General features: G+C 43.9%; 1 protein-coding gene across 8 annotated transcripts in view; it reads left to right on the top strand.

Annotated features, from left to right (window-relative positions):
* Positions 1-24,407, top strand: part of Znf827 (zinc finger protein 827) — a 150,277-nt gene that overhangs the window by 117,220 nt on the left and 8,650 nt on the right. For all 8 annotated transcript variants that reach the window (XM_048813471.1, XM_048813472.1, XM_048813474.1 and 5 more), the window contains exons 8-10: positions 14,682-14,819; positions 17,535-17,706; positions 18,805-18,971. In XM_048813471.1, coding sequence (XP_048669428.1) covers positions 14,682-14,819; positions 17,535-17,706; positions 18,805-18,971 — 477 coding nt within the window. The remainder of the gene's footprint in view (positions 1-14,681; positions 14,820-17,534; positions 17,707-18,804; positions 18,972-24,407) is intronic.

The raw sequence follows: 24,407 nt of genomic DNA, 5'->3' as shown, positions 1-24,407 counted from the left end.
GAATCGACACTCAATTCTTTTTTACTTATTTGTATATGATTTATTAACCAAATGGCTCCAAATTGTACTCAAAGGGAATTAGAAGCCTTAGGTAAGGTGCTCTACTTTAGCTGAGTAGATAGAGCAAAGAATTTCAGAAAAAAATTATAAGGGTTTTCTTTTAAACTTCATTCCCCACATGTGACCTGTTCTTATCATCATTTAGTTCTTTCACATTCTGTCACTTAGGGGAAAAAAAAAGAACAGCTGAAAGAAAAAAAATTGGCCTAATGAATCTATCATTATCCCAGTACCTGAGTGATGTGGCGACATCTTTGTAAGTCAGCGCAGTCAGGCAGGAGCAGCCTTGGTCACCCTCCAGGGGCAGCTGACTATGATTTTAACATGGCTGGGTAGCACGTGTGGTTAATAGCCTAGTCTAGGTATGATTGTTTGCCAATTTGGCAACTTCACTGTGGAAGAGGAAATCAACGTGCTGGTGCGTGAGAGTCGTCTTTGAAGACTCACTGTTTATCGCGTGGATCCATGGTTCTGTGCCAGAGCAGTATTGGTAATTTGGCGTTATTCACTGTTGTGTTCTGCTGTGGATGCTAATGGTTTCCTCAACAATAGAAATAGCTCCACTAACTGAGTCTTGACAAGTACAAAGCTTTTCAGTCTGTCTGTATGTGCTTTTTAAATGGGACATGTAGAGATCTCTAGGAGCTTTACCTGATTATCTCCTGCAAGGTTAGTGTGTGACCACATTTGCAGCTCAGGAGACACCAACAGGAAGGACCTCGAGGCGAATTCCTATGCTGAAAAAGCAGCCATACATTGCTGCAATGAGAATGTGGCAGTGTTCCAACTCGAGACGGGTATTTGTGAGTTTCCACTTTAATATTAAATGCAAAATTCTTTGTTCATGGAACATTAAGGTTACAAATGTGCGTATGCCAAGACTGGGAAAGAGTAGAAAATAAGATTCTCATGGTGACATCTGTTCTCCACTCTAGTGCGTGCTCCATGATACGGTGTATGGTTTGAAGACCAATGAGTTATGCAAAGCTTGTCGTGTGTAGAGTAATCAAGGACCCGAATGTCATCGTGTGGGGAGCAGGGGGAGGAGCTGAAGTGGGAGCCATCCCCAGCCTGGTTCTCACTGCACAACCTCAGGCAGGCAGTGACCTTGTTTACCTGAAATTCTCTACAATCTGGAAAACCAGTGCACCTTCTTCTTCGCAGTGCTCCCTAGTTCACAGAAGATGAGACAAAGATTCTGCTGAGGGAACTTCTCCAAAGAATGTTAAACCTTTGCCTTCAATGTCAAAGGAAGTGGATTTCTGCCCTGGGGTGGGAGATGGCTCAATGCACACAGACCAGGACTTTGCAAGCCTTGTCTGTGCAGAAGTGATTCACGTTAACTTACACCAGGCATGCGTCTCTCCCGCCTCTCGCTGGTTAAATTTTAACCAAATCAACAAATAGTTATTGCCTTTCTATTTAAGATCTATGTAAAGAGAGAAGATAGCAAAATATGCTTTAAAGAGAACCAAGTTAGAGTGTGTAAGAACACACACACACACCAGACAGTAACTCAGGGTATTCCCATCCTGGGAAAAGGATAGTCCCTTCATATTTCTAAACTTATTATTGTATCTTTCTGTGGTTTGATCTGTAATCAAACTATTGCATTGACATTTTTATATTTAAGTTATTTGATTTCATTCTCAATTTGAAAATTGAAATGGAAAGAAAATGCTTTTTTAAAACATATCTATTTCTCCTGCTTTTGCTCAGCAACTTTGGAGTTGTATCACAGAGTATTATCTATGACTTAAAAATATCCCTAGGCTGTTGGATAGTTACATTTGTGGAGTGAACCAAAAACCAATTTCTTACTCTTTCCCAATCCTGAAATGATTAAATAGAAGTAGCTTAGATTTTTTATTCATTTGTGTTGATAATGGTAATGCCCTAACTTTCATATACAAGTGTGATTCCTCAGACATCTTGTTAAGAGGAAATGCTTTTGGAGTAAGATTAGATTTACATCAAATCTTCCACATTCTAACTCCATTCCGTTCTTCAATGGAGACATTTATGCCACCTGGGAAAGAGGAAAAGTGAGCACATGACATCAGCCTTTTTAGTATCAGGTTCAAATGAGGTCACCAGCCCTATAAGAATCTGAGGTCAGCAGCTGCCAGTCTTCTCCCACTTTGATACAGAGATGAAAGGTCCTTCACAAGAGGATGACATGCCCCATGTCACACCTGCGGAAGCTGTTGGGGTCATTTGGGCATGCTGGGTTCAGACCCCAGCTCCACTCTTCACCAGCTATGTGAGAGCAGGGTACTTCCTTCATCATTCGGAGATTTGATTTTTCTCCTCTGTTAAAGATTAGTCTCATTTCTGTACTATTATAAGAATTAAATGAAATTATATAGCCTTAGCATAGCACCCAGAACAAAATAAATGCTAAGTAAATCTTAGCTATTCATCTGTAGAATTCCTGTTTCAACTACATCCTTAGCCACAGCTTTCTCCCTCATTAAAGAAAACATATAAATATTTAAATTACTGGTAATTAAGTCATACAGATGGCCTATTTTATTTATGTAGAAAAATATAATGTTTGCTGCCAATCATTATGTCACACTTTCATAGGTTAATATTAACAGTCTCTTCTCTACTCTCCCAGCTAGCAAGGTGCTGTGGTCTAAATGTTTGTGTCCTTCCAAAATAAATACGATGAAATCCTCACCCCCGAGATGATGGGATTAGAGGAGGGGCCTTTGCAAGGTGGTTGGGCTGTGGCTTGGGGCTTTCATGATTGGAATAAATGCCCTTGTAAGAGAGGCGCCCGAGAGGTCCCTGGCTGCCTCTGCCGTGTGAGGTCAGTGTGAGAAGATGGCTGTGTCTTAGGGAGCAGGCTCACACCAGACGCTGGATCTGCCAGCACCTTGATCTTGGACTTCCCAGCCTGCAGGGCTGTGAGAAATGTGTTTCTGTTATCTAGGAGCCCCAGGTCTATGCCCAAAGGGACGAAGGCACAAAGTATTTCTCAATCTTATTTCTGCGATTCCCACCTGGGGGAAAATAATTAAGCCAACTAACAGAAATCCCCACCTTATAAAAACATGTAACTCTGCATAATCAAATAAACAACATTTCTGAGTCAAGGAGAAAAATATGTGGTCAGTGTTACCTTAAAATGTTAAATCTGCCATCAACTAACATAAATTTTATAATGTGCTAAAACCCAAGGTCAGGAGAAAGGCAAAATAGAGTGGTTCTATTTTCTATTAATATGGAATTCAGTAGGTTAGGAGCAGAGAGAGAAGAGGAGCACAGAAAATTTGAAACTAGATGTAGTCACACAAGAATATTGCCGTGTCTGGGAGCTGATAAGGGCTTTAAGGAAATTTAGAAATCTTTAAAGGAATGGTTGATATGATCAAGGCTTGTCCATAAGAAAAGAAGACTCAAATAATTGAGAATGCTGGTGGACTCCAGTCTTAGCAAGAAGAACTACAGGATCTCCAGGGGCTTACTTGAATAATATTTGGAAATGACAGTGACATGAATTTTAAATAGAATTATTAAATATTTTAAAGCTACTCTATAGGTGTGAGGTGCACAGCAATTACCATAATTTGGGGAATAAATGAACATTAACATTTTAGTATTGTAGAAGCTATTATAGAAAATCTGAATTCTCAAATTATATTTTATTTATTTAATTTGGGTAGGGTATGGTGCTGGGCCTCAGACCCAGGGCCTCGCTCATGCCAGGCCGGCACTCTACCACCGAGCTGTATCCCTAGCCTTTTAGAATGTTTTGGAACGTTATTTTTGTTTGTTTTTGTTGATGCTGCCGTGGTGGAGATGGAACCCAAGACCTGGGACCTGCTAGGCAAGTGCTCTGTCATTGAACTACACCCTCAACCCTGAAAGGCTGATTTTTTAAACCACGGTGGTTTGTTCTTTTATTCATTCCCTCTTTTGGTCAACATGTACATATTGAGTATCTAGTTTAACAATAAGCAAGAGAAACAAGAATTCTCCTATTCTTATCATCAAATGATGTTTGCCCTCAAAATGTTCTCCCATGTTCCCATACTTTATAATAAATTGTAGAAGAAAACTTTGGGATTTAAAGATTCTCTATCCCGTCATCATACAGTCTTGGGGAAGCTCCACACTTCTTTTTCGGCTCCAAGAAGAGTTGAAAAGCCAGGAGTAGTGGGGCACATCTGTAATCCCAGGGCCTCAGGAGGCTGAGGCAGGAGGACTGAGAGTTCAGAGCCAGCCTCAGCAACTTAATGAGAGCCTCTCATAATAGAACAAAAAGGGCTGGGGGTGTGTGTGGCTCAGTGGTTAAGCACCCTTGTGTTCAGTGCCTGGTACCAAAAAAAAAAAAAAGAGAGAAAAGAGTTGAGAAAACAGTCACCATAGAGTCTTTTTCTGGGGCGAGTGAAAACTGAACTGAAAGGAGTTTTTTAATTAAACTTTACATAAACGGTGCTCAGATTTTTAATATGCAGTGTGTTCACTTTTCGTTCCTATAACAAATACCTGAGAGAACCAATTTATGAAGAGCAAAGGTTTCTTTGGGCTCACATTTTGAGGTTCCAGTCCGTGACCCGGCAGACCTACTGCGTTTTGATCTCTGGTAGGGGAAGCACATCGTGACCAGGGCACAGGGCAGAGCAGAGCCACTCACCTCAAGGCCAAGAAGTGGAACAGAGGACAGGGAAGGAGCTGGAGTCCCACCATCCCCATCCAATGACAGATGGGCCCCCTGGGCCCCGCCTCTTCAGGGTTCCTCCACCTTGCAATAGCAGCAAGCTGGGGACTAAGCCCTCAACACCGGGGCCTTGGGGACATTGAGCATACAGGCTGTAGCATGCAGCAACCCACCCAGACATGGAAACCAGGGAGAAGGGGACAGGGCAGGTAGCCGAGATGAGCAGAGACTCTGGGGGACACTGTGCTTTCTCCTGGAGGAGGCGCATGGGCTGCCCTGACGAAGCCCTTGGTAAATCTGCTTCCTCTCCATGGTTGGTGCATACAGGAAAGTTTAAAGTGGAAAAGCACTGATTGTAACAGACGATCTTTCTGGTGAGATAGATTTAGATTTTCCTTTTTGGTCTTAGACTGTGATGTGATGAGTGGTTAAGAGTAAGCACTCGGAGGTTGGTATTCTTTCTCGCTTTTTTAATTTTTGTAAAATGAGAAGGCTAATGATGATACCTAAGGCGCAGGGCTGTTATGTGGTTAAATCTAATGTGGAAAATGCCGGGCGGTGCCCAGCACAGTGGTGAATCCCCCCTGTGTGAAAGCCATGGTCGTCAGTGGGCATTGGCTCCGGGATGTACCGTTACAAACTCCAGTACTGTTTTGCACAGGGATCATAAACTGTCCAAATGGAAGCTTACCTGTTAGAATTATGTTGAGCTTAACCGCAGAGACATAGCGAATGAGAATCCGTTTTTTCTCACATAACAAGGAAATCAGAATCAGGGGGTGTAAGGCCTGTGCTGCTGTCTCCAGAACACATCGAGGACCAGCTTCTAATCTTCTGCTCTTCCGCCCTCATCAGTGGCTTTCCTCTTCATGGCTGAAAACTGCTGCACCTCCAGGCATCGAGGGGAAGAGCCTGAGTCGAGGAAAAAGCTTTCTTACAAGACAGTCTTTGGGGTTTGGGGGCTGGGGGGGTCAGAGTGTCCGAGAAACTCTCTGCAGGAACGGACACCTGTATCTCATTGTCCAGAACTGCTTCGTGACCTGCCCCTAACAGAAGTGGGAGTCAACAAGGAAGGTGTATGTTTGTAACTGGGCACATTATCACCTTAAAAAAGAAAAAAAAAATGTAGTTTGTTGGATATCAAGTAAGAAATCGTCGGTATCTGCCAGAAACACAAAAAGAAATGACTCAACCCCAGGGCCTGTTGATTTTCTACCGGAGATTTATAAGTGTCCTAGAGACATGGTCACTGGTCTTTGTAACTAAAGAGGCAATAGCCAAAGGCTTTCAGATGTGACTCCTGAATCAATATTTTCAGTTCGCCTCCACGTTGCAGCGTAAAATCCATTTGCCACTTGGTACAACAGACGGGTCGTGGAGTTGTGACTGTCTCATTTATTCAAGAAGCATTTACTGAGGAAACACTGATCTTGAAATACAAGTAAAGGGAAAAGGTAGAAGCAACACCCAACTTTTCATGCATTTTTTTTAAATATTTATTTTTTAGTTGTAGTTGGGCACAATACCTTTATTTTATTTATTCATTTTTATGTGGTGCTGAGAATCGAACTCAGGACCTCACATGTTGTGAGGTGAGCGCTCTACCGCTGAGCCATAACCCCAGCCCCCAGGCATGATTTTTTTTTTTAATGTAGAGGTCTAGATTCTGGTAGTGACTCTCTGTGTTTGGATGCTTAGGGAAGTTCCCTGTGGTGCTGAAGTTCTATGTGATCAGCCTTACTGGAATTAGGGTGCCTGGCCCCAGTCATTTTCTACACCAAGGTCAAGTTCCCTTCTGTTGATTTTTAATGACCAATGTGAAAAACCAGATGTATAAAACCACAGTTCCTCATCATCTTAACAGATTTCAAGTCAGTCAATAACTATTGCATCTAACTGTTGCCCAGCACTAAGCAATAAAATGTCATCTAGTTTTCCTGGGAGGATCCTTCCCAGGCAGCTACATGCTAAGAACCAGTTGCACAAGGTTTGTGGAAGCCTTCGGCATTGATTTCTCATGGCTTGGGGGAGCTTGAGTGTGACTGTGGCTTGGTTTCTGCTCTCCCAGCCACGAGCCAGGTTACCTGGGGGAATCACCTAAGTCCTCTCAGCCTCACTTTCCTTATTTATAAAAAGAGACGATTCAACAAGATGATCTTTAAGGTCCTCCTTGAACTAAGGATGGGAGCAGGATGGAGACTCACCTACCATGGAGACTGTTCCCAACCTAGGCAGATTGAAGGGTGCCTTAGGGTGGGGAGGGTCTTGGTTCATGCTTCATTTTTTTCTCATGAAAATGAAAGGGTTGGATTTGAAGAGCTCCAGGTCCTCTACTTGATCTAATGTCCTTTCATGGAAATTTTTGGAGATGTTTTTGATAGATTTCATCTTCCCAAGACCTGTGCATGTGCCTGCAAAAGCCAAAATAGAGTTCAGCATTAAAGACTGAAAGGAGAACAAGGAAGTTCAAGGATGTGAACTCTTCTATGTGTAGGAATCTTCATCCAGTGTTTTTTAATTGGCCACAGATTGACAGAATATTGCTCAATTGTGTTTTTCTAGTAGTTGGTTGGATTGACACCTTGACCAGCAGAAAATCCTGTTCTTTGACAAAGTGTTTGAATTGTTCCTCCGTTACTCCAAGACCTGCAGAGAGGTGATCATAGGAAACTACTAGTTCTGTTAGGACTTCCCATGAGCAGCACCGCTGGTACCTCGTGCAGGGTCGCTAGTGATCAGGAAAATGGTGGGACAGGTCACCAGTGCCAGCCATCTGCAATGTGGCTTCTGTCCTTGTGCTGCAAGAAAGATCCTCTGAGCCAAAAGGGTGGATGTTGTCAAGTTACCCTAAGTTGAAATGACCCCTCCAAGTTGTTTTTAAAGAGATCTAGAAGAACTGCAAGCACTAAGGAAGAGAAACCCATAAGAAGCATAAATCACAGCTGGCTCTTCACTCCGTTAGCAGCCCCCACAAGGTGGACGCTTGTTTTAGGCAGAGGCAGAGCGGAGTGCGTTGAGACCAGAGCATGGGGCCTGTCGGAATTGGCCCGAGCAGAACATCCCATGCCCAGCCTGGGGAATGACCTGACAGGTCTGTCTCTCCAGGAGTATGGAGGACGGCACAGTTTCAGTGTAAGTTATGCCTCAAAACTTGCCAGCCTTGATGATGAAAGAAATAAAAGATCAAGATACCATATTCCATAATGGAAAACCCAGGCGGCCCCAGAGCCGCTTCTTCCGTGACCAGCTGACGTGGCTTCAGTTGATCTAGATAGTTATTTATGAGTTGAGGTCATATTTTGGCCAATCTTTTACTTACAGCTTTACCCAAATAAAGCCTCCTCTCTCAGCATTTCTCTTGCCAAAGCCAGGTTGGGAGATGGTTCTTGGAGAGGGTTATTTTTGTCAGGGAAAGCAGCCATCTCTTCACACACTAAAATGCCCCAGCAAAGCCCCCGGGCACCAGATACAGGGCAAAGGGGTGTCCAAATTGAAAGGAAGCAAACTGAAGTCCTTTCCTCTGTCCCCTTGTTTTTGATATTTGGTTTTTGAATTCTTATTGTTTGTTAGTGTGTTTCTTTTTTTTTTTTTCTTTTCTTTTATTTATTACCCAAAATGCTCCCCAAATGGCAGTGAAAGGCCCAAGGGATCACTCTTCGTTAACAACCAGTTTACTCAGAGGAACTGGGTTTTTAGGATGCTCCTGTTGGATCTTCGTGTTAGTCAGCTTCTCTTTACTTTGACCAAGATACCTGACAGGAATTGCTCAGAGGAGGAACAACTTATTTTGGCTGGAGGCTTCAGAAGGTTCAGTCTGTGATCAACCAGCTCCAAGGCAGAAACATCATGGCCGGAGGGCTTAGAAGAAAGCTGCTCAGCTCAGGGCAACTGGGAAGTGGGGAGGGACCATGATAAACCCCTCCAGGGCGTGTCCCCAGTGACCTGCTTCCTCCAACTAGGCCTCACCTCCCAGCAGTCCATTCAGCTCTCAGTGGATTAATCCAGCTAATTAACCCATTGGCTGGATTAATCCACTGATGAGGTCAGGGCCCTCATGATCCAGTCATTGCCTAAAAGCCCCACCTCTGGACCCATGAGACTTTGGGGTCTATAACGGACCAAAACCGTACCAATCTTGCCCTTGGTCTTTCTTTATTCTAATTTTTGATATCCGCTCTAACATCTCTACGCTGGGGAATATCTTAGGCTGACCCTCGTAAGAAAAGAAATGGAAAGAAACCCAGCATCTGGGAGCCGTTGCCAGATCTGCACACATGCACTTGTAACCAAGAACATTCCACCCAGAGCCAAGAACAGAAGAAAAATCCCTTGTTTGTTGTAGACGTTGGCATTGGTTTCTTATGGCTTGGAGGAGCTTAAATGAGACTTGTGGGTTAGTCTCTGCGCTCCCCGACACTAGCTGGGTGACCCGGGGAAGTTACATAAGACCTTTCAGCCTCACTTTCACTTATATGTGAAAAGAGACCATTGAACAAGATGGTCTTTAAGGTCCTTCTGGAACTAAGATTGGGACAGGCTGGAGACTTAGTTACCTACCATGGAGACGAGACAGTTCCCAACCCTGTGCAGGGTGTAGGGTGCCCTGGAGGGGGAGGGGTCTTGGAAATTATTGCTTCATTTTGTCCTCATGAAAATGGAGTTGGATTTGAAGGATTCCTAGTCAAGCAGAGTTTGACAGAGCTGCCTCCCCAACACTAACAGCTGACTGTGCTCCGTGGAAGCTTTTGGAGACGTACTGGGGGTTCATCTTCCCAGCGCCTGTGCATGAACTGAGACATGTGCCCTGGGATCCCTAGGTTGAGGCGCATTGTCCGTCACACTGTACCTTGGCCAGTTAGACCTCATCACCATGGATGAGGGGCCTCGGTTCACTATAAACGGGAAGAACTGAGATGCACGGTGCAGAGTCGAGGGGGTTCCCCTAACACTCTGCTCCTGTTTTTCCAGCTGTACTGGGGGATAGAAGGGCTCGCTTCTGTACACCCCTTTGCTTCATCGAACAGAAAAACTTAGCAGGGGGTGTAGTTCAGTGTTTGGGCACGTGTGAGGCCCTGGGTTCAATCCTCAGCACCACCAACAAGAAAAACGACCCAAATGATGTTCAAGGTGAGAAAATAGAGAGAGAGAGACATCCGATTGCATAACACCACGTAACCAGGAGTTAATGGGTGTAATTTATGTATATTTCAGGGATCAGAGTGGTGTATGAAAAGAAAATTAAGGAGACGAAGTCCTCTGAGACTCTGAATAAAAAAAGATTATCATTAGACAAGTATTTTGTTTGAAAAGAAATGGAAATCTAAAGTATACATTTGCTGCTACTTTTTCTTAAATTAATGAAACAAATACTAAGGGGTATGAGATTACAGATGAAGAAAATCCACATTTTTTTTTAAATGCCTGTATTCTTCTCTGTTTGGGGACTTTGGAACTGATTCAAAATCAGTTACTGATATGTATACTTTTCTGTTTTATATATTATGTGTCAGTAAAAAATTGTCAAAAATCAAATTCCTTGATAATCTAAAAGAAGGTTGTAAGTTTTCTTACGCAGAACAAAAGAAGATAATTAAGATGGAAATGTGGAAATGGGTTCAGCTGGCTGCACACATTGCTGCTGATAGTGAATTCGGAGAGGTCTTCAAAGAGTGTTGGAGTTTGGGAAAAAGCTTGTCAAAAGCTAGAACCTAATATCCAAAGTCCTGAGCCAAGAGTTGCCACAGGAGGGGTTTTCAGTTAAGAAAATGAGCCAGCTGGGCTGGGGATGTGGCTCAAGCGGTAGCGCACTCGCCTGGCATGCGTGTGGCCCCGGGTTCGATCCTCAGCACCACATACAAACAAAGATGTTGTGTCCGCCGAAAAAAAACTAAAAAATAAATATTAAAAAAATTAAAAAAAAAAAAAGAAAAAGAAAATGAGCCAGCTAACCGTGGTCAAAACAAACAGGGATGTATTTTCCTCATAAAACAAGAAGTCCAGAGGTGGGTGATCGCTACCATTCATTCAGCTACAGAGAAATGCCATCAAGGACCCTGAGCTCTTTCATCTTTCCTTCACTCCATCCTGGCAGTTGGATATCATCCTATCCTCATGCTTCATATTCACAGAATGGCTGCCACAATTCCAGACATTTCTTCTGTGATCAAGGCAGGAAAAAGAAGACAACCAACATCCCATCATATCTTTCCTTTTATCAGAAAATCCACAGGCTTTTTAGCCTTTTCATTGACCAGCACTTTAGCACATAGCTGCCCTAGCTGCCTTCATAGTAGGAGAGGGCAAGGAGAAGGAAAGTTGAATATGGCCATTGGGTTAACCCGTGTCTGCCAGAGAGACTGTCTTAAAGAGAATCAACTTGTGGTTTCATGCTGTTGGGAGGAAATAAGAATATAAAATCTTTGGGAGTATAGCACAGGACTGCAAACCTTTCCACTAATAGAATCATAAAAGCACCTCTCTGGAGTGGCGTTAAAATGCCTGTTTGGAAGGCAGGTAGCTTTATATTTCCCCCTGAGTTGGTGATAGACCTTAATTAATGCTGGTAAGTTCCCAGTTGTGCCTGTGTCACTTGGACCCTTTCATTCAGTCATTCATTTATTAAACAAATATATACTAAGCACTGATAATGTATCAAGTTCTGTGCTCATGCCAAGGGTCCACAGATAAATCACAGAGCCCCATCTTCCAGGGACTTGACAGTCTACCAGGGAAAGCAGGCCAGAGAACCTCCATAGGAAGCCCTGCTGCTTGTTGTGCTGTGCTGTGTGCTTTACGTTATATTGATATGTGTAGATGATACTCGAGATGTGTTAGTCCACTTTCCATTACTATTACACAATGCCTGTAATGATCAACTTAAAAGTGGTAAGGCTTATTTTGGTTCACAGTTCCATAGGTTCCAGTCCGTGGTCAGTTGGCCCTGTTACCTTGGGCCTGTGGTGAGGGACGCATGTGGAAGGAAGTTCAACACATGGCGGTCAGGAGCAGAGGGTCTGGGTTCCAGTATCCCCTTAGAGGGCATGACCCCAGTGACCTAAATGCCTCCCACTAGGCTCCACCTCCTAAAGTTCCATTGCCTCTCAATAGTGCCCGGAGCTGGAGACTAAGCCTTTAATCGTGGGCCTTTAGGGAGCATTCGGTCTCCAAACTGTAGCATTAGGTGAACAAATAATAGACGGGGCAAAGTGGTGCAATGGAAGTCTTTCTAGAAGGGCTTCAGGGATGAGGAGGGGAAGTTGATTCTAGGGAACTGGAGAAGCTGCATTGAGGAGATGGAATATGAGAGAGGCCTTGAGAGCAAGTCGGGTGGTGTGCAGAAGTGGTGGTGTGGGAGCAGCTGTTGGTGGAAGAAGAGTTGATTTAAAAGCATCGACGGCTTAGAAGGAAATCCTTGGTTCCCACTCCGACCAGCGACTGGGTGATGGGAGGAGGCTGGTGTAGGACAGTGGAGGACCTCAGAAGCCACAGGAAGGCGTTTGGAATACAGGCAAGACATGATCAGACTTGTGCCCCAGGAAGAGCTCCGCGGAGCCTTTGAGGGGAGGAGGGGCTGCAGGAAGGCTGAAACTTGGCAGCCGAGACGCTGTTTGGGAGGGTTTTGCAACAATCTTGGTGAGAGATAATGACTCGATTAAAGTAGAAGGGTTCTCTCTAGAAAGATCTCTGAGATGAGATGGGCAGTTTGGGTGACCGCTTAGATGTGCTGAAAGAAGGAAGGGGAGACATCAAAAATGATTCTGAGGTTTTCACGTTCATTTGGGTGGAAATGGGGCAGAGGCACAAGTCTGGTCCTGTCTGGCCCTGGGTTCCAAAGTTCTCCGAGGCCAAACGCCTTCCTGTGGCTTCTCAGGTCCTGTCCCTTCTGAGATAGGGTCAGATGGCCTTGCTCCTACAAGGGGAAGGGAGACAGATTTGCTATGGTTGATGCAGACATCAGAGGGGATGGGAGCCACCCCGGACAAGGCTTGGGTCTAATGCAGGGCTGAGGTGACCCATTCTAAGAGCCCTCACCAGGATACCTGCTGGCCTCACACTGAGCTTCCCGGATGTCATGGATTTCTAGGCCACGAAAGGAACGGACTTCTGTGATGCTTCAGCTTCTCCAAGTACATGACTAATACTTGAAAGAATTATTAAGAGACTTCTTTATTTTTAATTGCGCCTACTTGTTGGGTCTGTGACCCAATTAATTCCTTCTTGCTGGGAAAGTTTTCAGAGACCCTGTACCCTCTTGACCTCTCCTAATCATTATCACTGTCGTCCTCCTTTGAAGTGCTGTTTTGATTGCACACTTAAAAGGAGCTGCCTGAAACACCCTCTCGTGTCGGTGTGGCTGGCATGCCCACTGCTTGGGCTCAAGGACCTTGTCTGAGAGTGGCTCTTGCCTCCAGAAGTTCACCTGGCCCGCGCCTCCCTTTCACCCTGCCTTCCCCACAACCCCACCCCTTGCGTTTGAGTCCCTCATCCTACCTTAATAAGACCAGCTCTTCTCCCCGAGGCCCAGAGAGCGAGTTTTAACAAACACAGATCAGTCAACAAGTGTGTGTTATCAGTGTGGGGCTTGCTGGCAGGAGCCTCCCGGCAAACAGAATTGCAGAGTCTCCAAACACAGGTCCCTATTTGGTGACGCCATCTGGCAAATCTTCATTCAAATGAAAATCGATCCAGTTACCCAAATACAGGTGGAAGAGTGTGTTTGGGAAGCAGTTTTAGCCAAATTGTGTGAAGTAAAGTGCTTTTTCCTGCCGTTGCCTCTGACCAGTGGTCTAAGCATTTCCGTCGCTTGGGTCTTATGAAAAGTTCTTCCCACAGGAGAAAATCAGCCAGCTAATTAGCACCACGTGGTGGTGGTGGTGGGTGGTGGTGGTGGTGGTGGTGGAGGGGGGGGGGGTTCTGTGATGCGGTTCTGTGCTTTGAGATTCACAATAACGGAGGTAAAGGACAAGACACTAACTCAAAGCGTCTTCAAAGGAGGCCCGGATGAGTGTCCCCTTGGACATGTCCCCTTACCTCTTGTTGGCACTGCCTCCTGTCTCCTTAGGTCACTGCAAAAGGGATGTTTGTAAATCAGTTCATTGAGAAGTATGGACAGGAAAATGGGAGGTAATCCTGCAGATGGTAAGGAAAAAAGGAAAACTTTTAGTATTTTTTAAAATTTTTTTTTAGTTATACATGGGCACAATATCTTTATTTTGTTTTTATTTTTATGTAGTGCTGAGGATTGAATCTAGTGCCTCACATATGTGAGGCAAGCACTCTGTCACTGGGCCACAACCCCAGCCCAAGAAAAACTTTTTAAAATGGGAAGTTTTCATGTCCACTTATCCATGGCTATGAGTCACGTGCAGGTCACTCACCAGTTTCCTAAACACTGGAGACTATTCTAGAAACCATAGTTGTGCACTCTTGCACGAGGGAGTCTTGGGTGGAGCAGTACGTGGTGACCATCCCTGAATCTGCTTAAAACAAGTTCCTGGCTAAGAATTTTTTCCAACCCAGTACGTAGGACAAAACTTTCTCCGTAAAGGGCAGTATGAGATGGGACTTTTGATATTTGCACTGGAATCTGAGATTTAGAAGACTTTATTTAGTATCTTGAGGCAACAGTTTACATTTCTAAGATTTTAGCATGCAGTTCAACCATTCATTCAGAAAATATTTATCGAGTGCCTATGGTATACTGGGCACAATGCTGTCAATCACTTGGAGATTGGGTCAGCTAAAGACTTGGGAGTTGTAATCCACTGGCCGCCACCTCACCTTTCACAAGTGGCCTCCTCAGAGACAGGAAATGAGCATGAGGACCAGCTGTGGGTCTCGTGTACAGTCACGAACCGCATCCACTGGGAGAAGGCCTCTGCCATAGCCCTCAGGGTTGACCAAAATGCTGCCCTGTCCCTTGCTCATGACTCTTTATTCTCTTCACCAGAAACAGAAAAGATAGTCCTGGAGGCGGGAAACGGATTGCCATCCTGGAAGTTCAACGACCAGCTTTTCCCCTGCGACGTGTGTGGGAAAGTGTTTGGCCGACAGCAGACCCTGTCCCGACACCTCTCGCTGCACACAGGTGAGCGGCACCTCCCTGCCACGTCCTCCTGACTGTCACCAACCTCTGAGAGAAGTCGAGTTCCCCTGAGAGAAATGGTTCAGGAAGTGGAGGAAAGGTGTCCACCCCGACCTCCGGGGCCTCATACCCGGCATGTTGAAGCAAGACCCAGGAAGGCTTTTCTGTTTGTCCTGGGAAGTTCACTGAGCTCCAGGGAGGACCGAGGAGGAGACACACATTTCCGCATGCCAGGGGACAATGCTGAGCTCTGCAGCAGGTGGACCGTCTCCTCTCAAAGGTGCTGGGGAAGAAGAGGCCTCACCCCGTCCTAGGGGTTTCGTCTCATGGTGGAACAGTGGCGAAGGGGCCACCTTGGTCTTTTCAGTTTCCTGAACATTGGAGACTATTCTAGAAACCATAGTGTGCACTCTTGCACGAGGGAGTCTTGGGTGGAGCAGTACATGGTGGCCATCACTGAGTCTGCTTAAAACAAGTTCCTTAAAACAAGCCCTCATTTACATTTTTTTTTCACTAAAAATATAACTTTATTTTTTTTCTTTTTTTTAATTTAATTTTTTTTTATTATTAGTTGTTCAAAACATTACAAAGCTCTTGACATATCATATTTCATACATTTGATTCAAGCAGATTATGAACTCCCATTTTTACCCCGTATATATATTGCAGATTCACATCGGTTCCACATCCACTTTTTTACATACTGCCAGACTAGTGTCTGTTGTATTCTGCTGCCCTTCCTATCCTCTACTATCCCCCCTCCCCTCCCCTCCCCTCCCATCTTCTCTCTCTACCCCATCTACTGTAATTCATTTCTCTCTCTCATTATTTTTTCCCCTTTCCCCTCACTTCCTCTTATATGCAATTTTGTATAACAATGAGGGTCTCCTTCCTTTACCATGCAATTTCCCTTCTCTCTCTCTTTCCCTCCCCCCTCTCGACCTTGTTTAATGGTGGTCTTCTTCTCATGTTCTTCCAACCTCATTTACATTTAACAGTAGACAAATAATGGGTGATTCTAAGAATGGGGGAAAGGAGCCAAATTCACAAGGAGTAAAACAGGAATAAACAATAACATAACCAGTAAAAAAATAAGTGAAGACATAATTTCACTCGTTATTCATTCACCAGGCACCTGGGCTGATTCTATAACTTGGCTGTTGTATAGTGGTCTGCTATAAACATTAGTGGGCATGTCTCACTATAGTGTGCTGATTTTAGTTCCTTTGTTTTGTTTCTATACCAGGGATTGAACCCAGAGGTGCTTAACCACTGAGGCACATCCCCATTCCTTTTTATATTTTATATAGTGACAGGGTCTCACTGAGTTGCTGAGGCTGGCTTTGAACTTACAGTCCTCCTGCCTCAGCCTCCCAAGCTACTGGGATTACAGGCCAATAATAGGAAGGAGATGACCACGAAAGAGACAACTTCACTTAAGTTTCATTAAGAAAAGCAAAGGAAGAAAATGTGTCCAAAAGTAGGAGAGAAAGAGCTCCAAAAATTCTCTCAGATGAGTTCTTTCTCACCTTTTGAGAATCAGAAATTCCAAGGTTATTAAATCCTTCCCAAGTGACAGGAAAGAGTGAAAGCTCGAAGTTCAGTTTAGGGAGAAAGTGTAACCTTAATACATAGCAAAGCTCAACAGCCTCACTGACTTACACAAATGCAAAGATTCTAAAGGACTCTGTGTAATAACCTGTGCTGTAGGACTCCCCCACCCACACTCCGCTGCAGCACCCTTCAGATGCTGGGGACCACCTGTGATAACAGTGATGCTTAGTGTGGTGTAGAAACACCTTCTTTTCCAGGATCTTCCTGTGATGTAAACAAGACAGGTATTTTCTTCTACCCAAGCGCAGAAATACCAAGTCAAATGAGGGATGGAAAGGGAGGCTGTGCTGTGGTTCTTCACGGCCTCTGTCTGTACAATGAAAGCAAAGCCCTGCTCCTTGTACGTTAATTTGCTTGATTAACCAAATGAATTCAGAATGCCACTCTGGAAATAATCCTGAAACATTAGTCAGTTTTATGAGAATTTCCATTAAGAAATTAATTGAAATTTTTTATTTTATTTATGTTAAATGAAAATGTCCAATTAAATTATTATTTTATACAAGTCATTTTTTTTTTTAACTTTAATTTCATTAGTTGTTATTTCATGTTTGACCCAGGCCAGGAGCTTAGGGAAAACGATGGGCCTCTCTTACTCTCCAGAGCTGTGAATGTTGATTTTGTTCTGCTGCCGGGCTCCGCACCCCACACTGACACATAGGAGCACAAGCGCGCGCACACACACACACACACACACACGGTACCCTTTAGCCCCTGTGGGGCTCACCTTGTCAGGAAGAACTCCAGGGAAGTGTCCCAGGAGGCATATGTGCTGTCCCCAGGTTGTGTGGCCCATCAGCCCTGCAGTGTTACGTTTGGCTTGCATATTCAGCGTTGCATCTGTATTTGGTTAGTTGCTACAAAACCCCGAGTTTCAGGCTTGCTCAGAGGTATGGCCCTAGGAGCCCCTCTTTTATCTTTGGGAGGATTAATACAGGCACAAACTGCTGGGTGCTTGAGACACTTTCTATTCCAAGGTGTGACCTTTGTCCTCGTTTGACCTTTGTCCTCTCCTTGGTGCACTTCAGTGATCTCTTGCCAGGGGTCCGAGATTTCATGTTTTTGAGAGCAGTTTGGGTTTATTCCTGTTTGTTCTCCCCTCAGAGGAAAGAAAATACAAATGCCACTTGTGCCCCTATGCTGCTAAGTGCCGTGCGAATCTGAACCAGCACTTGACTGTCCATTCTGTGAAGCTGGTGAGTACAGACACTGAGGACATTGTCAGCGCCGTCACCTCTGAAGGCAGTGACGGGAAGAAACACCCTTATTATTACAGGTGAGTTGAGGACGAGCACACTAGTGGGACCTCCCAGACCCCATGTTTTCAGGCTCTCAGCCAGTCTTCCCCGGGGCCTGTGTCACCAAGGCCCTTGTCTCAATCACATGCACATCTTCATTTGAATACGTTCTTTGCTTAGCTCCAACCCTGTGTGGCAGGGACTCCTCTGCAGTTTGGCCTAGTTGAGTTAATTGAAAGAGAAGGGGTCTTGGAGGACCTCTGTGGAACGGAGCTCCAGAGAGTGGCAGGGCTCTGGGATGATCGGCTCTTGGGTCTGTGTGGTCCCGAACTTTGTAACCGAGCCCCTTGCTGCCGCCTAAGAATTGCAGGAAAAAAAGATGAGGAAAAATAAATCTGAGAACCCCGAGGACAAAATAGCTCAGAAGACATCACATATTGTCCCTTGGTTATGTGCCCTTTAGTCCCAGCAATGTCACTCTGCTTCCATAGTCCAAGGTGAATCAATATTTGGTTCAGTCACCATAAAACCCCAGGTATCAGGCTCGTACCAAATGTTGCCCCAAGATATCATTGGACACTTGCTTTGGCAAGGCGTTTCTGAGGCAGGGTGGCTTCTATCAGGAGTAATCACGGACAGGACTGCCCGAGGTTTCGCGTGCCACAGGACAACCTGTGTGTGCTTTCCTTGCTGCTCAGGAAGGTTTCCAGAGCCAGAGAGAGGCTCCGGGGTGTGCAGCACACTCCAATTTTATCGGTGGACCAACACCACTAAATACCTTGGCTGCACCGCCCCACATCTCTTTGCCCAAAGGAATCAGTTAGGCGATGTGCAGCATCTGGAAGCTGTAGTTTTTAATTAACTTTATGATTATTTAACATCATCATAGCATGTATGGGATTGTTACATTATGCTGGCACCTAATCCGTTTGGCACAGTGACCACTTCAGAGGCATCCCAGGAAGCAGAAGAATTTTCTAACATGATACCTTTTGGTGGAGAGAAAATGTTTTTGTGAAACTAGTTTTTGTGCGCACACTACATGCACACACTACACGCACACACTACACGCACACACGCAGCACACATAGGAAACGTGTCTCACTCTCCCTCTTTCCTTTTGTCCTTTCGTGTAGCTGCCACGTGTGTGGATTTGAGACTGAGCTCAATGTCCAGTTTGTCAGCCACATGTCACTCCACGTGGACAAGGAGCAGTGGATGTTTTCCATCTGCTGCACCGCCTGCGACTTTGTCACCATGGAGGAAGCGGAAATCAAGGCTCACATTGGCACCAAGCACACAGGTGACCACTCCTGTCAGTCCTTCTCCCCCTTCTGCATCCCTTGCACCCCAGACTGCCTGCCACATGGCAGAAGCATCCTTGCTGCCCCGAGACCTTGGCATTTCCTTCCATAGAAAGTTAGTCACTACAAAGTTTCAGGCTGTCCGTCCATAGAAGGAAGGACTTTTCCAGAACATCTGGGCCACATTGCCCCGCAGTCACAACGTCATTGCCTGGCTCGGCCTGGGCCTCACTGATCTGGAAGATGCCTGGGTTTGGATGCTTTTTGAGAGGTGTGAGCCGAGTCTTTGTACCGTGTCTTCTTGCTCATTGTCATACATAGCGGTCATTGAGGTCTTTCCTTGCCCCAGGCTTGTGCCTTTGCACACTGGATGCCATTTGAACCTCTTAGCAATGCTCTGAGGTGAACATTATTGTTACCGCAAATGCAGAAGGAAGAACTGAGGCTTTACGGAATTCCGTCCAAGGCCAGCAACCTGGACGTGACTTGAGCAACTCAGCCCAGGACAGTTTTCCTTCCACAGCCTGCTTTGTCCCACAAAACACCTGGCAGAGCTTTTATTAAACCTTTCTGTTTCTCTGTGCCAGGGCACTGAGCACCTAACTCTGCAGGCTCCGTTCCCTTCCAGAGAACTCATAGCCCTGACACTGTCCATAGTGACATATGGCACCTCTGTTCAAGGGCAAAGATAACCAGAGTCTCCTGAAACAAACCTAACAAGACTTGGCCGGCACTCGCCTCTCACTGGAGCCTCTTGCCATTCTGGTTAACTTCTTCCATTTAATGATGTTAACATTTTGACTTCACCGTGCAATTAGACTCTCACAAGTGATGGTTACAAATGACACCAGTGTGGAGTCATTAAGTGAGAATGAGGAAGACCTCCCCCCGCAACCCCATGTTTGTGGTGCTTAGGAATTAAAAGCTGATGCTGCTAACTGCCAGCCCCGGGTGTTGGGTCAGCCCCTTACATCACCGGCTGCTGGAAGATTCCGGAAGGGGAAGTTCCCTGACAGTCGTGCTGACAATGAGCATGGCCGATAAGGAGTTCTCTGTGCTTCTTTGGCTGCTTTGGCTCAGTGGTGCCAACAGCAATAAAAGCTTGTTTTTGTCAGTAAACTGAGCAGCAATGACTTGGAGGTCTGCAGAGAGTCATTATGCTGAGTGAAAAGGTGCCATTTTTACAGTCGGCTGTCTGACCATAACCACATTAGCACCACGGGCAGCAGGTGAGCTGGGAAACCCACGTTGAAGACAAATTAAATTCAGAGTTTCTGGAGTGGCTCATGGAGGGAAAGGCCAGCCTCCTTCTCATCTCCACTAGCTTCAAAGAGACTCTTTTTTCTGTGAAACCTTCCTTCTTCAACCCTCTTTACCCCAACATATGCCTTGGTCTCCATCCCGGAATGCTCTGCAGCCCTCTCTACCCTCCCCCCCACCCCACCTCAGAGAAACTTAGTGGCTGGAAGAGGTGGGCTTAGCATCACTTATTATTGATGGAAACCTCACATTGTTGATTGGCCAAAGCAAGCACGCTCACCTCCTAATTACCAGAAGGCACAGAGGGCAGATCCTGTTCCCTCTGGAGTGGCGCAGCTCCCTATCTAGCTGGGGACAGTATTCTTACTTGTTAATACAGAGAGCCAAGACCAAAATTCCTTAAAGAAGTCTCTTTTGTTATTTACCAAAAGCTTTTAATGCTGCTACTATTAGAATAAGATTAGAATGTACTTTTTTATTTATATATGACAGCGGAATGCATTTCAATTCTTATTACACACATAGAGCACAGTTTTTCATTTCTCTGGTTGTATACAACATATATTCACACCAATTCATGTCTTTATACCTGCACTTCGGATAATAATGATCATCACATTCCACCATCATTTCTAATCCCATGCCCCCCCTTTCCCTCCCACCCCCCTGCCTTATCTAGAGTTCATCTATTTCTCCCATGCTCCCGCTCCCTATCCCACTATGAATCAGCCTCCTTATATCAGAGAAAACATTCGGCATTTGGTTTTTTGGGATTGGCTAACTTCACTTGGCATTATCTTCTCTAACTCCATCCATTTACCTGCAAATGCCATGCTTTTATTCTCTTTTACCGTTGAGTAATATTCCATTGTGTATATATGCCACATTGTTTTTTATCCATTCATCTATTGAAGGGCATCTAGGTTGATTCCACAGTTTAGCTATAAACATTGATGTGGCTGTGTCCCTATAGTATGTTGTTTTTAATCAGTTAAAAACTGATTAAAAATCAGTCCTTTGGGCATAGACCTAGGAGAGGGACAGCTGGGTCAAACGGTGTTTCCATTCCCAATTTTCCAAGAAATCTCCATACTGCTTTCCATATTGGCTGCACCAGTTTGCAGTCCCGCCAGCAATGTATGAGTGTGCCTTTTTCCCCACATCTTTTCATGAGAAACTTTTTCTCATCTAAGTTTTTGTTTGTATTCTTAATAGCTGTCATTCTGACTGGAGTGAGATGAAATCTTAGAGTGGTTTTGATTTGCATTTCTCTAATTGCTAGTGATGATGAACATTTTTTTATATATTTGTTGATTGATTGTATATTGTCTTCTGAGAAGTGTCTGTTCAGGTCCTTGGCCCATTTATTGTTTGGGTTATTTGTTTTGTTAGTATTCAACTTTTTGAGCTCTTTATTAGAATGTATTTTTTAAGCCAGTGCTTTGCAAACCTTTTGCAAGGCCAGATAGCAAATATTTTAGGCTCTCAGGTCATGCAGTTTCTGCCATTACAATTCAATTCTGCCAGTAGAACTTGGAAGTTATCATAGACAGTACACAAATGAATGGCCGTGTTCCAATAAAACTTTATGTACAAGAACAGGAAGTCCATTAAAGCCAAGAAGCTATGGTTTGCCAATGCCTTCTATAAGCTAACAGTTTCACAATGAGCATTTCCTATATTTAGTGCTGTTTTGAGGTGTCTGAACTTGACCCAAAATCTATCCATCTAAATCTGTTCATGAATGAGCTGTATTATTGTGAAGTTATTATGAAAGCAATAGTTGTGCTATATGACATTTATTATAATATATAGTCTTAGAATAGGGAGCTTGTCTAAGTCACTGCCCAAAACAATCCCTACACAGTGTGAGGAGTAACTGTTCACTTGATGAATGGACATATGTGCACAAATTCCTCTGTTCACATCTTGCATCTTGCATCATGAGTGGGAAGAACATTCAGACTTGGCCCTTGATCAAACCTTAGAGCTCAGTTGACTTACAAATGCAATCTATGCAGAAGTTACTTGTTGTGGAGGAAAATACAAGTGTGATTCTAAATCTGGGTTCTAGGTCCAGGTTCTGTAAAATAGCTTGTAGCCTAGGAACATGGTCTAGGATTTAATGCTGTCATTTAAAATGATTAATTTATGAATGCTTTCACAAAATTTTTTGGAAGCCAACTATGTACCAAATATGTAAAACAGCAGGGGAAATCACGTGTGTGTATATATATATACATATATATATGAAGAACCATGTCTAGCCAAAGAATTATATATATGTTCATGAAGAAATATATAATTTAATTCTCAAACAACCATAGAAAGCAAGTGCTTATATAACCCATTTACAGACATAATAATTGAGTCATAAAATAAAGTATCTTATCCAAACTCATCAGCTATTAATTGATGAGGGGTACAGGTGGTATTCAAACTCAGGAATTCTGAGTTCCTATTGCTTTCTTGGGCAGAAAGTGGGTGGGCAGGCAGTACTGGGGATTGAACCCAGGACCTCACATGTACTAGGTAAGTGATGCACCATTAAGCTCCATCCCCAACCCCTTTTTACTTAGAGACAGAGCCTCACCAAGTTGCCCAGGGATTGATTATAGGCATGTACTGCTGCACCTGGCTTAAGATCCTTATTCTTAACCACTATACAATGAATGACAAAAATTTAAAAACAGATGTTTATCTTTGTAAGACTGAAAAGAAGTTCACCAAAATACAATAGTGCTTATGTTGAGGCAATAAGATAACTGGCAACTTCTTGGCCACAATTTCTCAATTTGTTTTGTTTTAAATCGTGAAACATGTAGTTGTTTTTTTTTTTTTTTTTTCCTTAAAAATTCCCTACAGAGGGTTACCCTAATGTGTGAGAGTGCACAAGTGTCCTTCACCAAGAATCTTTATGATGCCAATGGTAAATGACCACTTCCATCACAGTTAGCTTTGGGTTTAGGTGGCAAGGGCACCCTGGCCTACTCCCTGTAGACATTGCAATAGGAGAGGAGGATTGAAAGCAGGGGAGGCTTTTTGGACCAGAGATCGAGAGAGCTGGGCTGTATTCCCATTTAGTCTCAGAGAGTGGCTGACATAGCACCTTGTATCTTTATAAATTTACCAATTTATGTAGCTCTGCCCATTGCCTTAAGCCTCAGGATATTTGAATTGAATTTTAAAGATAGTAATTGAAAATAATATGTTTCAAGTCTGAAAACATTTTTTAATAAGTATTAAATAGACTGTCAGTAAGACCAGGCTTAGAACATAGATTTGGAGAAGTAATGTCAAGGATTTGAGGCCTTCACTGAAAATGTTCTATTTGTCTATAGAATGTGAATTAGTTGATTAAACATACAGATAAAGGACTGGCATTTATGGCACTAGTTATAATACTCTCGGATGCCAGGAATTGGACCCAGGGTCTTGCACCTGTTAGGCACGTGCTCTACCACTAAGCTAGTTTTCACATAGTTTCCTTGTTCCAAGGGAAGACTGCATATTTTGAAGGCACATACCATCCCTTCACATAGTCACATACTCTCTGTCCAGAAGCCATGTTCAGTTCTGATAGAAACAAGATTTTAAACATTATGAACTGAAGTGAGAATTGTCTACCCTAGACCTAAGTGCATTCTCACAGAAGTAGGATTTGAAAACATTCTAAGTGATTATTTTTTTTTTCCTTTTTACCCCTCTCTCTCTTTCTCTCTGGACTTTTGTTTTGTTATTTTTGTTTGTTTTATTTTTTTGCTGGGGATGAATCCCATAACCTTGGGCATGCTGAGCACACACTCTACCACGGAACAGTGCCCTCAGCTCTTCTTTCTTTTTAAAAACTTTCTTCAACTGAACAAGTAATATATGGTCATGCTAGAAAATTTTGAAGTTCAAATAATAAAAAAACAAGCATTATGCTAACAATATTAAATCCTGCTCATCGTGACAGCATTATTTCTAGACTTTCATGCCTATATGTAGTATATTATTTATTTCTAATGTCCTAATAAAGGAAGTTCTCAGGGTTTATAATCAATAAGTTGCTTAACTAACTAATTTGAAGGAAACCAAAGAACAGTTTTCCGGTGTTTTCTACCCTAATTTAAATTCTGGAGTTGTATCCAATCTGTTCATCAGTTTGGGGAGCACTGACATCTTAACAACTT

Source organism: Marmota marmota, unplaced genomic scaffold (genome assembly GCF_001458135.2).
Source record: "Marmota marmota marmota unplaced genomic scaffold, marMar, whole genome shotgun sequence".
Taxonomy (NCBI): domain Eukaryota; kingdom Metazoa; phylum Chordata; class Mammalia; order Rodentia; family Sciuridae; genus Marmota; species Marmota marmota.
This window is presented reverse-complemented; position numbering and strand designations above follow the sequence as displayed.